At 34.0% G+C, this 13,170-nt stretch overlaps 1 protein-coding gene across 1 annotated transcript in view; it reads left to right on the forward strand.

Moving 5' to 3' along the window:
• The first annotated feature begins 7,932 nt into the window (after positions 1-7,932).
• LOC126851218 (muscle-specific protein 300 kDa-like) overlaps positions 7,933-13,170 on the forward strand; it is a 47,127-nt gene continuing 41,889 nt past the window's right edge. The window contains 1 exon segment of the mRNA XM_050594936.1: positions 7,933-9,128. Coding sequence (XP_050450893.1) covers positions 8,396-9,128 — 733 coding nt within the window. The 5' untranslated portion in view covers positions 7,933-8,395.

Genomic DNA, 13,170 nt, shown 5'->3' on the forward strand with positions numbered 1-13,170 from the left:
AATAATATAAAGGTGATATAAAATGTAAGCTGTGTGTAATTTGACAACATATAAAGCAATTATAATCCGTTAGAAATCAATAAATATATAACTACATCTATTTTATTAATTATAATTATAATTTAAAAGCAGCAACTGTATTTGCTACATGATCATGTTAGAGACAATTTAAGACAATTGGATCATCTATAAGGATGTTAAAAATTATAACAATAACTATTAATTAAGCTAAATTAAGTGGGGATAAGAATACCACTAGAAAATGTAATATTTTTTTGTCTGCGATCTTTGACATCATATTTTCGTTTAATCTACAAATCAAAATATTGCAAAACTAAATATCTCTCAAAACTGACACACTTTTGCTGCTTCTTGACAAAAGAACATACGTGATTGGGTTATTGCACCGCGAGATTATGTTTCCAATGACTTTTGATCATTATTCAATCGTGTGTCATTGAACGCATTTTCGTAATAAACGACCAAAATAATCGATGAGCGACAGCTGTTGGCTCATCGGTGATAATAGTGTGTTACCTCGCGGACTCGTCCACGTTCTTCACGGGGCGGAAAAAAATAAAAAAAAAAGCGCGTCGAAAGAGAAAGGGAGAAAACGGGACAAGATGCAAGATAAGAACGAGAACGATTTTGTTGGAGACCGAGGGGTAAAAGACGAGTAGCATGGTGAAGTCGAATGTCGAGTGATGCTAAAGTTAAATATAAACGGGCGGCTAAAGAGAGAGAGAGAGAGAGAGAGAGAGAGAGAGAGAGAGCGTCGCGACGCCCATCCTGAATCGATGATCCAGCACCGGGACCAGTCTCCCGTGGTCCGCGGCTCGATCCAACGTGGAAATCGTTCTTGTCTCTCATCACCCCCTCGCCATCTTACTCTGCGATCAAATTCTTCGCTCGTGATCAATTGTAGTGTATCACCGACGAAAAGAAACGAATAAAAAAGTGCAACTTTTGGAATACGTAAAATCTGCTCGCAGCAGCATCCGATTAGTGTCCCCGTGCGTATGAGATCAACTGATCATCGAAATCGCGTACACTCATCGGATTATATTGAGAATTCTCTTGGATTTATCGGTAATTTTTATTAGATGTATCAATTATTCCCTCAAATACGTGATGTTAATTTTAATGATCCAAATTCTTGAAAAATTTGTAGTAAATTTTCCTTCGCTTAACATTTTTTGAGAGTTGTAGAAAAAGAAATTAAAAATTTTGCCCGCAAATTATAAGCTTGTTAAACACATATAATTAAAATAATAAAAGAATTTATCATTAAAAATTTTGACATTTTTCTTCTGTTTTATAATTTATGTGGCCATGTTTTTTTGCGCGATGATTATAAAATGTTGCGTAATTTATAAGAATTGTATAATTAGTATTAAGATACTATTTAGCATAATTATAACTTATTTATTTATTTACGATACTGAAATTTGGATTATATGATTTTATTTGTGTTTTATGGTTTATGCTTTACGATTGATAAAATCAAGTAATGCTAATGCAACTGTTGCTAATTTTAATATTAGGTGAATTATTAAAGTTTTCGTGTCCCTATTGCGATCATATTCAATTATGACATTAAAAACGAGAAATTATATGAATTTTTTTCTTACGAAATACATCGAGATACTTATGTTTTTTGGATCACTCGTATTTAATAATGGATTAATAAAATACATGCATATATTTTATACTTTTAGCGAAAATAAACTCATATGATTTCTCATTTCTGATGTCATAAAAAGTATGACGTCAATAAAGGCCTAAAAATCTCAAATTAACAAAAAAGATTATTTTTATTGTTTGTCAAATAATATATTTTAACAATAAATTACAATAACGGGCAATTTAAAGCTTTATTTTAACTTTATTTATTAAATAAAGTTAAATATTAAATATTAATCAAAATATAATTTTTAATAACTAACACAATTTTTTCATTCAGAGAAAAGTTTTTTGAATTTTTATATTGCAGATTTTTAATTAGAAAAAGAATTAATGAAAAAATAATCTTTTGTGCAAAAATTTATTAGAGAAAAATTTGATGATGTTCAAAATATCAAGTTTTTTTTTTTAAATCTACTTGAGATACTCGACGTATCAAATGCATGGAATGAACTTCATCTGCATTACATTTAAATCATTGCGAAATTTATTTAACGATGCGTATATAGAGTTTGCGTTTACAACATGACGCTGATGATGTCATCGGGTCAATAGATGAGAGTGAGCTCCAATAATAATTGCTGACCGGCAAACCGGTGCAGACGATTCTGTCAGCGACATTCATTCGGAACATCGGTTATTTTTGATCATCAATTCGGCAGAGAGATCTTATTTTTGGACACAGCATCCGAGGTCCTGGATCCAGTGAACCGTTAACATCAGCGGATGATCCTCGCACTAAATTTTCCAGCAGCTCTGCGTGTTTTTCATTTCCTTGCGTGACCAAGATCAAGATTTCAAGATATTTTTAATAGCAAAGAAAAACACGTCGCTTTCGCGATTCCAATAATAACATTCATATTTTTTTTAATTAAAAAAATCTGGATCGATCACAAATTATTGGCGAATAACTCGTCTTAATTTTCATCTTAGCTCCAGTTTATCAAAAATTTTTGATTTATCATATTTTTCAAATTAGGGATTCAAATGTTAGCTTAATATTTTTAATTTATTCTGTTTACACTAGTTCGGATATGTTATGCATGCGCGTAGGAATAAAATGCGGAGAATTTTCGCGAATTCCTCAAGATATATAAATTATTCTTAAATTAGATTTACCAACTAACATTTATATAAGGCATATAATAGGTAAATTATGTTTAACTCAAAGCTCAAAGTCTATCGCTGATTTCGCCTAATGTGAAAAATTAAAAATTGAAGCACTCTTAAAGAGTAAGAAAAATTTTTAAACTACTTCCTTAAACTACACCAAATCGTTATTTCGAAAAAAGTCATGATACACGAGATACGTGCTCTTTCGCGAGGTTGATCAATATGTCTCCGTGACACTTTCTTTCACTATGATTGTCGAATGAGGCTCCAATGCGTGTATGGTCAAATCAGCGCAACTATGATGACGATTACAGTCGTTAATATCCGTGTCAGTTTCCGAAATACCAGACGTAGTTATTGCGAATATATTTGCTGGCTTGTAGGACGCGTGTACAAACGCCGCGCTAGTCGAAAATAGAAATAGCGTTATATTTAGCCGACCTACGCTCGGTATCTAACTAAAAAGCTTAAGACTTTAGATCTACGCGCATTTGAAGCCCGTAGACTTCCTCTTTCGATTGTACGGTGGATAAAATGACCCGGCAAAACAATGAAATGAGGTAGGATGAAAATATTGCTTACTGCAAACGCATGTGTCATAAACGTAGGAACAATTTATTACGTAAAATTGCTACAATATTATTATTATTATTATTCAATATAATTTTTGAAATGAAAAAATTTATACAAAAAATTATGTACTCTGTAAATTCGTTTTATTTTAATTTACAATATTTATAAAAATATATAAATATAATGAATGCGATGAGAATTATGACTTAACATTCTGATGAATTTGATACGTCTGACTCAAAATTAAATAGACGCTTGAAAATACACGCACACCATCGTTTCCAGTTGCCAAGATCTCTGGTATCAATGAACTCTAGCACAAACGAAATCTTTCAAAATAATTTAGATTCAGTATGCTTTCCGAAATAATGCAAAGCAACTCTCACAAAATTACTATGTTTGTTAACAAATTTGACAAATAATGTTTCAAAAATTATGTAAATTTAACAATATATTTAATATATATTTAAGCAAGAGTTGCAGTATTTCTCTCTCTTTCTTTATAATAAAATTATAAATAAATAATAAATTTTAACTTCTTGTATTGAATATATATATATATATATATATATATATATATATATATATATATATATTTATATATTTATATATTATTATCTTTCATATTCTGATATAATAGAAATAAATCTAACAAAATAAATTATATATTTTTTTTTATTTTATTAATCTTATAATTTTAAAACAGTTTTCTTGCATACCGCAGTTAAAAAGCTAATTAAGATATTTAGCGGAAACATCCAAGGTAACAGAGAGTAATTAACGGCATGGCAATGTTCTTACCAAACCAGTTAATGTAAGATAGTTTATACTTATGAAATAGATGCCAAATTTTTTTACCATTGCACTTTTCATTTATCCAATACAAATGTCATGTCTAGATAGGATTTACAATTATTGCTCCAAATTATTGCTCCGACTAAAAAACGTATACAATTTTGTAATAAGAGCTGAAATAAAAGTATGTGTAATTCCAGTATTAATCCATATTAAGATAATCAAGATTCTTCTTATCCGATTAAATCTTGTCTGCACAGCAATGCTGGTCTGTGAGCGAGGTGAAGTGAAAAGTGATTCGAAGTAGTCCGAAATGTCGCAACAGCATCCGTCGAGGGCATCCGGAGGCCACGTGCCTCCGGGTGGCCGATCAGGACGAGCCAATGCACCGAGCATGCCGAGCACCTTCAGGTCTGCCTCGCCGTATACGCCCTCATCGTCGCCACATCCGCAAGGACGGGTGCCCCGCGGGCCCCCGACTCCGATTCATTCGACTCGTCCTATGTCACCGCTCTCGTACCCCGGGATGATGATGCATCCGATGAGCCCGGTGCCGATTGGGATGCCTATCTCGCCCGGCATGTCACCCGTCTTTGGCTGTCCCACTTCGAGTTACATCCAATGTCCAAGACCACGGTGGCCTTCGCCGATACCTATGGGCAGTCAAGCCCCAAGGCCATTTATACCGACACAGGTATTTATTTTTATGTATGTGCGAAGAATGACAGATCGATAATGTCTGATATTTGATAAATTTGTTATTTGTTATTTAGACTCGGATGTCTAATTTGCATAAATACAACGAATCGCCAGGATAATGCAAAAAATATCGTATTTGAAAAAAAGAAGATAAGATTTGAAGAAAAATTACATAATTTTGAAAAAAATTTTAACAAATAGAATAACAACTGATTTTAATACATCGTTGTCATGCTAACTTCTGAAAAGGATTAAGGAAAGCAATTTTATTTAGAAATTAATGCGATGTAGCAATTATGTGAAACATCATTTTTTTTAACTCGCAGAGTTCCTTTAGAAGCGATTCAGCATCGCCGATACCATGCGCACCGCCGGAATATCTGATAGCACCCTATAGACCTGGGGATTACGAATATATCGGAGTGCCCTTAGATCATACGCAGACGGACGAGGAAAGCAGCGGTCCAAGCACAGCCGAAATCATTGCCAGTCAGAGCCAAGATTACGTGGACGAAAAGCTTGCCGAGTATCAAGCTACTATCCAGCAATTACAGGGTGAGTTTTACAAAATCTAAGGGATTGATTTGTTTCGCGATGGTATATGGATTTGTATCGGTCACACGGGCATAATGGACTAACATTAAACCCTCATTCATCCTCCGATGAAACCCGTAATTAGGCTACTCCCCGATTCAGATCACGCAAAGTGTCGTTGTTACACACGCAAATTACGAAAAGTATAACTGTTGAAATGGTATCGAATCTGCTGTGTTTCGTAAAAGAGTCGTGAAATTCTTATCAAATATCTCATTAGAAATTTATTTCTCTCCTGCATTTAATGTATTTATTTCTGATAATTTCCGACAAATCGATACAGTATACAATTCTGTGTATGTGGAAGAAATGTGTGGCGTCTCGAAAATATCATAATTAATATAATACTAAATATAAAATATAAAATTTCTATATTTAAAGAGTTTAAATGAAATATTTAAATGAAGCATGATACGCTGTATTTTAAAGAATATATACATATGTAGATGACTTGAAAATGAATTATATTGCAGTCTCGAATTTGTTATAAAAAGAAAGATGCATCGTTACTTATCGATATGTTCACGATACTCATTCGCCAAATCATAATCGTTTACGATTAATTTTCTTGCGCAGCTTAAGCGTTTACTTGCGCGACAACATGAATCTCGCATACTCGTCGAATCGAACTCTGGTGCAGAGAAAATAGGATAGAATCTGTAGAGACGTGAACAAGTTATAAATAGACGTGACGAACACCTGCTGCGCATTCGCAATCGTTACGTTTGCTTTTCCTGTCCGGAGACATTTCGTTGCTGGACATATCGCCTCCCTAATAGCGTGACAGCATAAATGTTTCAAGATCGTTCTCAATTCCTACAAAATGTCTTTTCGACATTATGCTCCAAGATTTGCCTTAGCTTTTTACTTAGTTTTTAGTCTTTAGAAAAAATTTCATTGAGGAGAAACTTCATTTTTCACATCAAAATGATAAGATATTTTCGTCAATACTGTTAACATTTTTTCCTGTCAAGTTTTTAAATTTTGTTGATATTTACATACACACACAATACATACACGCACAATTTAGAAAAAAATATATAGACGATACATGCCTGTCAACAGGCATGTATGTAACATCATTATACAGTAACAAGCATTGCATGTTAACTTAGAAAATTTTTTATATAGATTAATGTCTTTTTGGCTATTAATAAAGTATGGCGTATCAAGATGCGTTCATTAAAATTTGTGGCGCGTATTCGCCTGGTTCACGTATGCTTAATAAATTTTGCAGCGTGAGCATGACTCATGCTTTAACGAGGTAAATGTGTATAAAATTGACATCGTGCCTACCGATTAACTTTAATATTGGATAACTCGATTTCCAACTCGACGATCTTATGTTGGATATCGCGTGTTGTATTAAAACGCGAGATGCTTTACAATTGTGGAAATCACTTTGTCTCATGCAGTATGTCAATGCAATGCTTGAGTGGATAAAGTAGTCTATTAATTCATGGCATTAACAATCGGCCAGTATTAAAAATATTATATTGTTATCACTGATTATTAGCGAAAGAAAGAGAACTCAAGAAATTATTATCTATAATATTGTTCATTTACTGCAAATAATAATAACTAGGATAATGAGGCAACAATTTTCTCGATCCATAAATTGATTAATTAAATTGATCAAAATTAATTAAATTTTTTAATTCTTCTCTTCAGATCCACAAATTGTCTAGAGTATGACTTACAATTAGAAGACAAGAAAAAGAGTGTATGTTCTTATGCCTTAAGATCTTCACCTTATCCTCACTCTCTCTCTTTTTTAATTACATCAAATATTTTTAAACTATCTTATTTCGTTTCCTATAGTGACATCCCCAGCTCACGTATAACTCATTTCAATATATTTCAGTTTAACTTCAGTTTAACAAAAATTAATAAATAAAACCTGAGAAGGAAATTAATCAAAACTTTAAGCAACAGATACTGCTTTCTTTCTGTAGTAGTTCAATTCATTCTTCTCTGAAAAATGTCTCAAATTTTTGAAAAAAAAAAAATATTCTTATATATAGAGAATGTACATGCACAAAAACACTTTCTTATCTACAGTTGTTATCATAGAGGCTTCTCCATTTTCTTTCATGGTTACCATAAAATCACCCACATGTCACAACACAATCTTGGTTCGTGATTACGTAATCATAGATTAATCATAAGACTAATCATTATAAATTTCGTCTTGTGAAAGAGGCGACATTTGAACCGAATAGGTCGGTTGGAGTCGCAGATAAAGTCGGAGGGCCCGGAAGGAAGAGGCAGGATATGAGAATTGATCGGAGTAAGGTGAAAAAAAAAACATCATAGGCCTTGAATTCTTCGGAGGGGGATAATCGAGGTTTTACAATCGAGTTCGCCAGCATGCTGCGCATCGTTCCGTGTCGCGTCATCGCGAGCAGAGGGAATGGCGGTGATACGAGGTGGAGGAGACCTCGACAAGCCGGCAGTATCGAACCGCCGGTCGTCGAGCGCGGTCACCATATACATTCCGTATTCATGCATTCCATGCGCGCGTCCCATACATACATATAAGTATACACGCATGTACATAGTGCCGGCGCGCGCGCACACGCCTTTGATGAAATCTATACGTAGGTGCGCACTCTGCTGTCGTGGATGCTGATGGAAAATCAGCCCCTAGATATATTCCGAAGAATAGCTATCCGTCAATTCAATTGATAGAACGTTTTATGGAACGCAGTCGCTACTCGTAGGCTTGGAGTAACCATTGAAACGAAGTGACGTCGGCGCGTATGCGTCACATATGCAACTCAGTGTATAAGGTGTGGTGTCAAGAGAACAGGTGTTAGGTAGCAAGGAAATAGGTTTGCGTGAAAATAGGACGAGGGGAGAAAGAGACCCGAACTGAACTCGCTATGCGAAACGTGTCGGTCTCTGGACGATGAAGTAGAAGAATAATCGGTCGAATATGTCGTGGACAACCCCACCTAAAGGTAGTCCAACTCCTCCGAGGGTGGACAGCCCAGGTGGTGGCGGCACTGGTGGTACCGGCGACACCGGCAGCCCAAGAACACCACGCGGTGGCCGGCTGCGTGACCGAGTGAGCTTTTTCGAACAGATCTGTTCGGCTGGGCGTAGTCCTAGCACTGAGGATCTTTTGGAGAACGCGGGTGCGCGCAGATCATCCTTTAGGTCGCCAATACATCAGCGACCGTCTTCCAGAGCGAGCGACTCCTCGTTCGAGGAGAGCTTTGAGCGGCTGGTGGAGGAGGGCGAGTTAAACGGTGCCAGAGTTGTAAAATTTGAGAAGATCACCGTGAAAAAGAGCATACGGGAGATCAATCTGGATAATGCGAGCAATGACGACACTGCGATTCAGCAACGCATGTTAACGGAGTCCAACAGAACTCCTAGCGAGGAGCATCCTCTCGAGGATTCGGCCTATCAGAGTCACAGTCATGGTGTGCACAGTCATGGCAGTAAATCCAGTTCGGTCACTTCCTTTATGAGATTCCCCTCGGAGGAGAGTCTGTCGCAGAGAAGATGCAGTAGTCCCCGAGTCCAGCAATCGGGTCCAGATGATCGGCCACCCTCCGAGTGGTATGCCGAGTATCGAAATCAGAGTTTCCTGAATGTCGCAGCGAGAATTGACTATATGCGCAGTAGAAGCGAATACGACGCACACATTGCCGAGATCAAAGGTACCAGTGCCTTCATCTGAGAATCAAGAATTTCTAGGCTGCTGTGTCAATCCATTCGTCATCTCTTTTGATGCTCTACGCCGGCCGGCGAGAATTTATTTAATGATCTTTCAGAAATCATTGAAAATTCTTATGCAAATACCCTGATAAATAAATATTCTACGAATGCTAATTTGTTGATAGATTAATAAGTTTGCAATTGCAATTATTGATTATCCGCGGCATTTTCCGTGTTCGATTAAAAGCGACATTTTAGCGTAGTATTATTTATTTGTGTTCAACATTTATCATATTGTGTCATACATTGCAAACTAGGTTTTCAGGAATTGTGGGATCAAGCTCATTTTATTGTTTAAAGTTATAATTAAGATTATTTATTTTTTAATTATTTATGGTATTAATTATTTATGATATTATTATGTATAACATTATTATTCATATTTGTCCATCTCTCTCTCTCTCTCTCTCTCTCTCTCTCAATATATATATAAATTACGTATAAAATTCCTCTAAAAAAAGTTTCTAATATTTTTCTAGGAAAATAATTCTGCAATTACATTACATAATAATTGAACATATATAGTCTTGATATACAAAATATAAATAAAACTCAAAAGGAAAGCACAATTAAGTATAATTACATCGTACGTTAAATATACGCTGAGACGCCCAAATTATCTTCATGTATCATTTCTCGGACGTTCGTAACTAAAATTCTGTCATACTGTTGGCTCTTGTCAATGACATATTAATCGGGTCTGCCAAATTTTAAGAAACAAGCTCATTAGCGAGAGAAAGAGCATATGCATATCGTATCCACGTGCCCTCTCATGATATTTTCGCGCGTATGCAACGAAAGGTTGCCCATCGTCCTTAATGATAGAAAACTAGAATTTCTGGCATGAGTCCTGTGGCACTCTCGCATGCCGCAGTTTCTGCAATTTGCCTGATAAGTGACGTGCATGTGCTCCGTAACATGCAATCGTACTTCATCATTTGTGAAACACCAATTATCAAGTAATTAAGAAACAATTTCGCAAACAAATATAGAATCCGCGGGACTAATGAAAATTGATACCGTACTAATGAACTTTGATCTTAAATAGTACAAGTTTATTTGCGACGGATCTTTGCTTGAATTTTGATATCGTTTGTTTTCATAGCAGAGTTTTACCTAAGATTTTATCGTTAAGAAGTTTAATGTTGTTAAAGATTTTTAAGGCTTTAAAATAAATCAAAATTCTTATTAAATGTTTGGAGATATTTAAATTTATATTTAAATTTATGTGTTTTCAAATTTATTTCTATTTAAAAAAAAATTAATTTTTTGACAGAACTAGTAGTGTTAGAGAACAAGATATGCAAAAATGAGAATTTATATGTTTACAAGTATATGTTATTACGTATACAAATTTTTATTCTTACTATGCAAAAATTATTTATTTTTTATTAATCTCATTTTCGATATCGATCACCGAGTATTTGACACGCTAAGCTACAAATTAAATACCGCGATAAGACAGCACCTTCCCATGATAGATATATTCACACGTTTGATAAATCGCTTGAGTTATCGTATGAATGTCAAGGCCGATGCATAGTTATCTCTAATCTCAGGGCTGGCTCTTCGATTGGTGTTGAAGTTGTTAAGTCCGCTTTACTGGTCAAACATGAAGTAGGTCAGCGGTTGGCCATCAGACTTACTAGATCGGATTGTTATCAGAAAAAAAGGCTTCTTTTGTCGCAATAATGCAATATATCTTACATATCCGTTGATTTTTACAGACATGAAATATAATAGAAACGTATGTATATACATATCTACAATCTTCTTCTATAAAAATACTTCTCTAAAAGATTATTTGCTGAAGGACTCTCCTGAATTTTTAATTTTGCCTATCTATCTATTTTTACGTCAATACTTTAGTGATAAAACGCGAGAAATAAACATTTTGCAAGTTGGTGGCAGTAAAACTATACTAAAACTTTAATAATTGCATTTTTATTTCTCAGAAAGCAATTTATTGGCTGTTAGTTTTTATGACAATGTTTAATGGCCATGTTGTGATCATTAATTTAGCAAAACAAGATTTTCCTAAAATATTTGGCATATAATGGTTATAAAAATGGTGAAATAACTGAAGTAATGGCTATCATATATTAGAATATCCAATATATGTAATTGAAGCTAATATAATTATAAAAGATTATAATGTTACGTCATAATTATTTCTTTCATTTTTTTAGATACTCAAGTATCGACATTCTTATCTAATTCAATACTGATACATAAGAAGTTTTCAGTCTAGTATAGAAGTCTGTGATTTAAATCGAATGAACTGTCACAGTATATATGACCGAAGTATTTTAATGAGAAACTCGATTATGCGAGACGTCATCGTAAAAATAAAATATATTAGTTTATAGAATTTATTCATTTTGTGATTATTTTTCTCTTTCATAATTTATTCTATCTCGTTTGAGAAGAAGACTTCGTTTGACCTCATTCTCAAGAACTTGTCCTACTTCTTGATGCTCTTTTCCCCTCTCTCTTGAAAACCAAATACAGACTGACTCTAGATGCTGTCATCTTTTATATGTATATGTTTTATATGATAGTATCATTCGATAATAATAGACATAGTAGCAATCTTAATTTTCATAACAGATTATGTAATAAATAGACCAAATTAATATTCCATTAAAATTATAATAAAAATATGATTTTGTCAGGTCTATTTAGTATTTCGAATTTGTTCCCGCAAATAGCTTTTTCAAATTTGTTTAAATTAGTCAAAAAATATATCATTAAAATTAAAGTTTGAATTATAAAAACTATATTTACATTGTTGTTAATTTGAACATATTTTTGTCAAATACATAATGGCTAAAATTCTTTTATTATAGTGACCTCATGGTTATCTTTCATGACGCTGTATAATGAGGCCTATTAATATTCTGCCTTTAGCCTTTAACTACCTTTTTCAAAGCGGTTTAGTCGGACGTGAATGCACGAGTGCTTTGCCATTCTGAATTGTCACGGAAACCGAAAGTCACGACATTCGATATAGGGTGAACTGAAATTACATAATCAATACATCATATGTTTCTATTTATGATAAAAATGCATCCACGTTTTTTACCATACAGGATCGATTAGGAAATGTAATACAATAAAAAAAGATAATTTTCTGTCACACAAAGAAATTTCGATAATATACATATACACCAGGATGGTCAAGTAATCTCATCTATATCTCTAGATATTGATATCGACATGATCGATATTTCTCGATTTCAGTAACCAGATCCACTATTATGTGAGAAGAGACCGACATAAAAAAAAAAAAAATGCACGCTCGTGTCGAAAGAGTATACGAAGGACTATTGAAGCTTAGTGACATCATGGATAATCTCGTCCCAGAATCCTAAATGTTATTTTCGAAAGCGAACACATCACGCGCATGTTACAGAATAATATTTCCACTCGTTTAAAACTCTATTTATTTTGGATGTCGACGCGGTGGGCATAAATGCTTAAAAAACACAAAGTATTTACATTTTATTATTTCATTACATTTTCATTATTTACATTTCATTCAATGTAGTAAGGAATGTTTTTGAACATAAGGATACGTAATATATTTCTTTTATATGAACTATGCTCTGATTGATGCTGCATCTAAAATTAAAAATGATACAAGCGTAAAATTCTTACAGATATTTAATTTAATTACTGTTTTTAGAAATGGGACTACATTAAAATATGTATTGATCGCGTTATCTGTGCTAGTGCTTTTTGTGTGCAAACATTTTCTCGCCAAATTCTCGCTTCTAATATCATAATTCAAGGTAACGGTAGGCAGTGTAGGACTCTCGAAAATTGTGTAATCGGCATTCATTATAGGAACTACCTTTCCCGTGTGTTTACTCACCGAACAACCGTAACCATGACACTCGCGATGAATGATAATGAGAACCCGTGGAAATATCCTGTCTTTTTAATATTACTAACCTGTATTACAATGTAATGTAGTACGTT

The sequence above is a fragment of the Cataglyphis hispanica genome, chromosome 7, assembly GCF_021464435.1.
Source record: "Cataglyphis hispanica isolate Lineage 1 chromosome 7, ULB_Chis1_1.0, whole genome shotgun sequence".
NCBI classification, from domain to species: Eukaryota; Metazoa; Arthropoda; class Insecta; order Hymenoptera; family Formicidae; genus Cataglyphis; species Cataglyphis hispanica.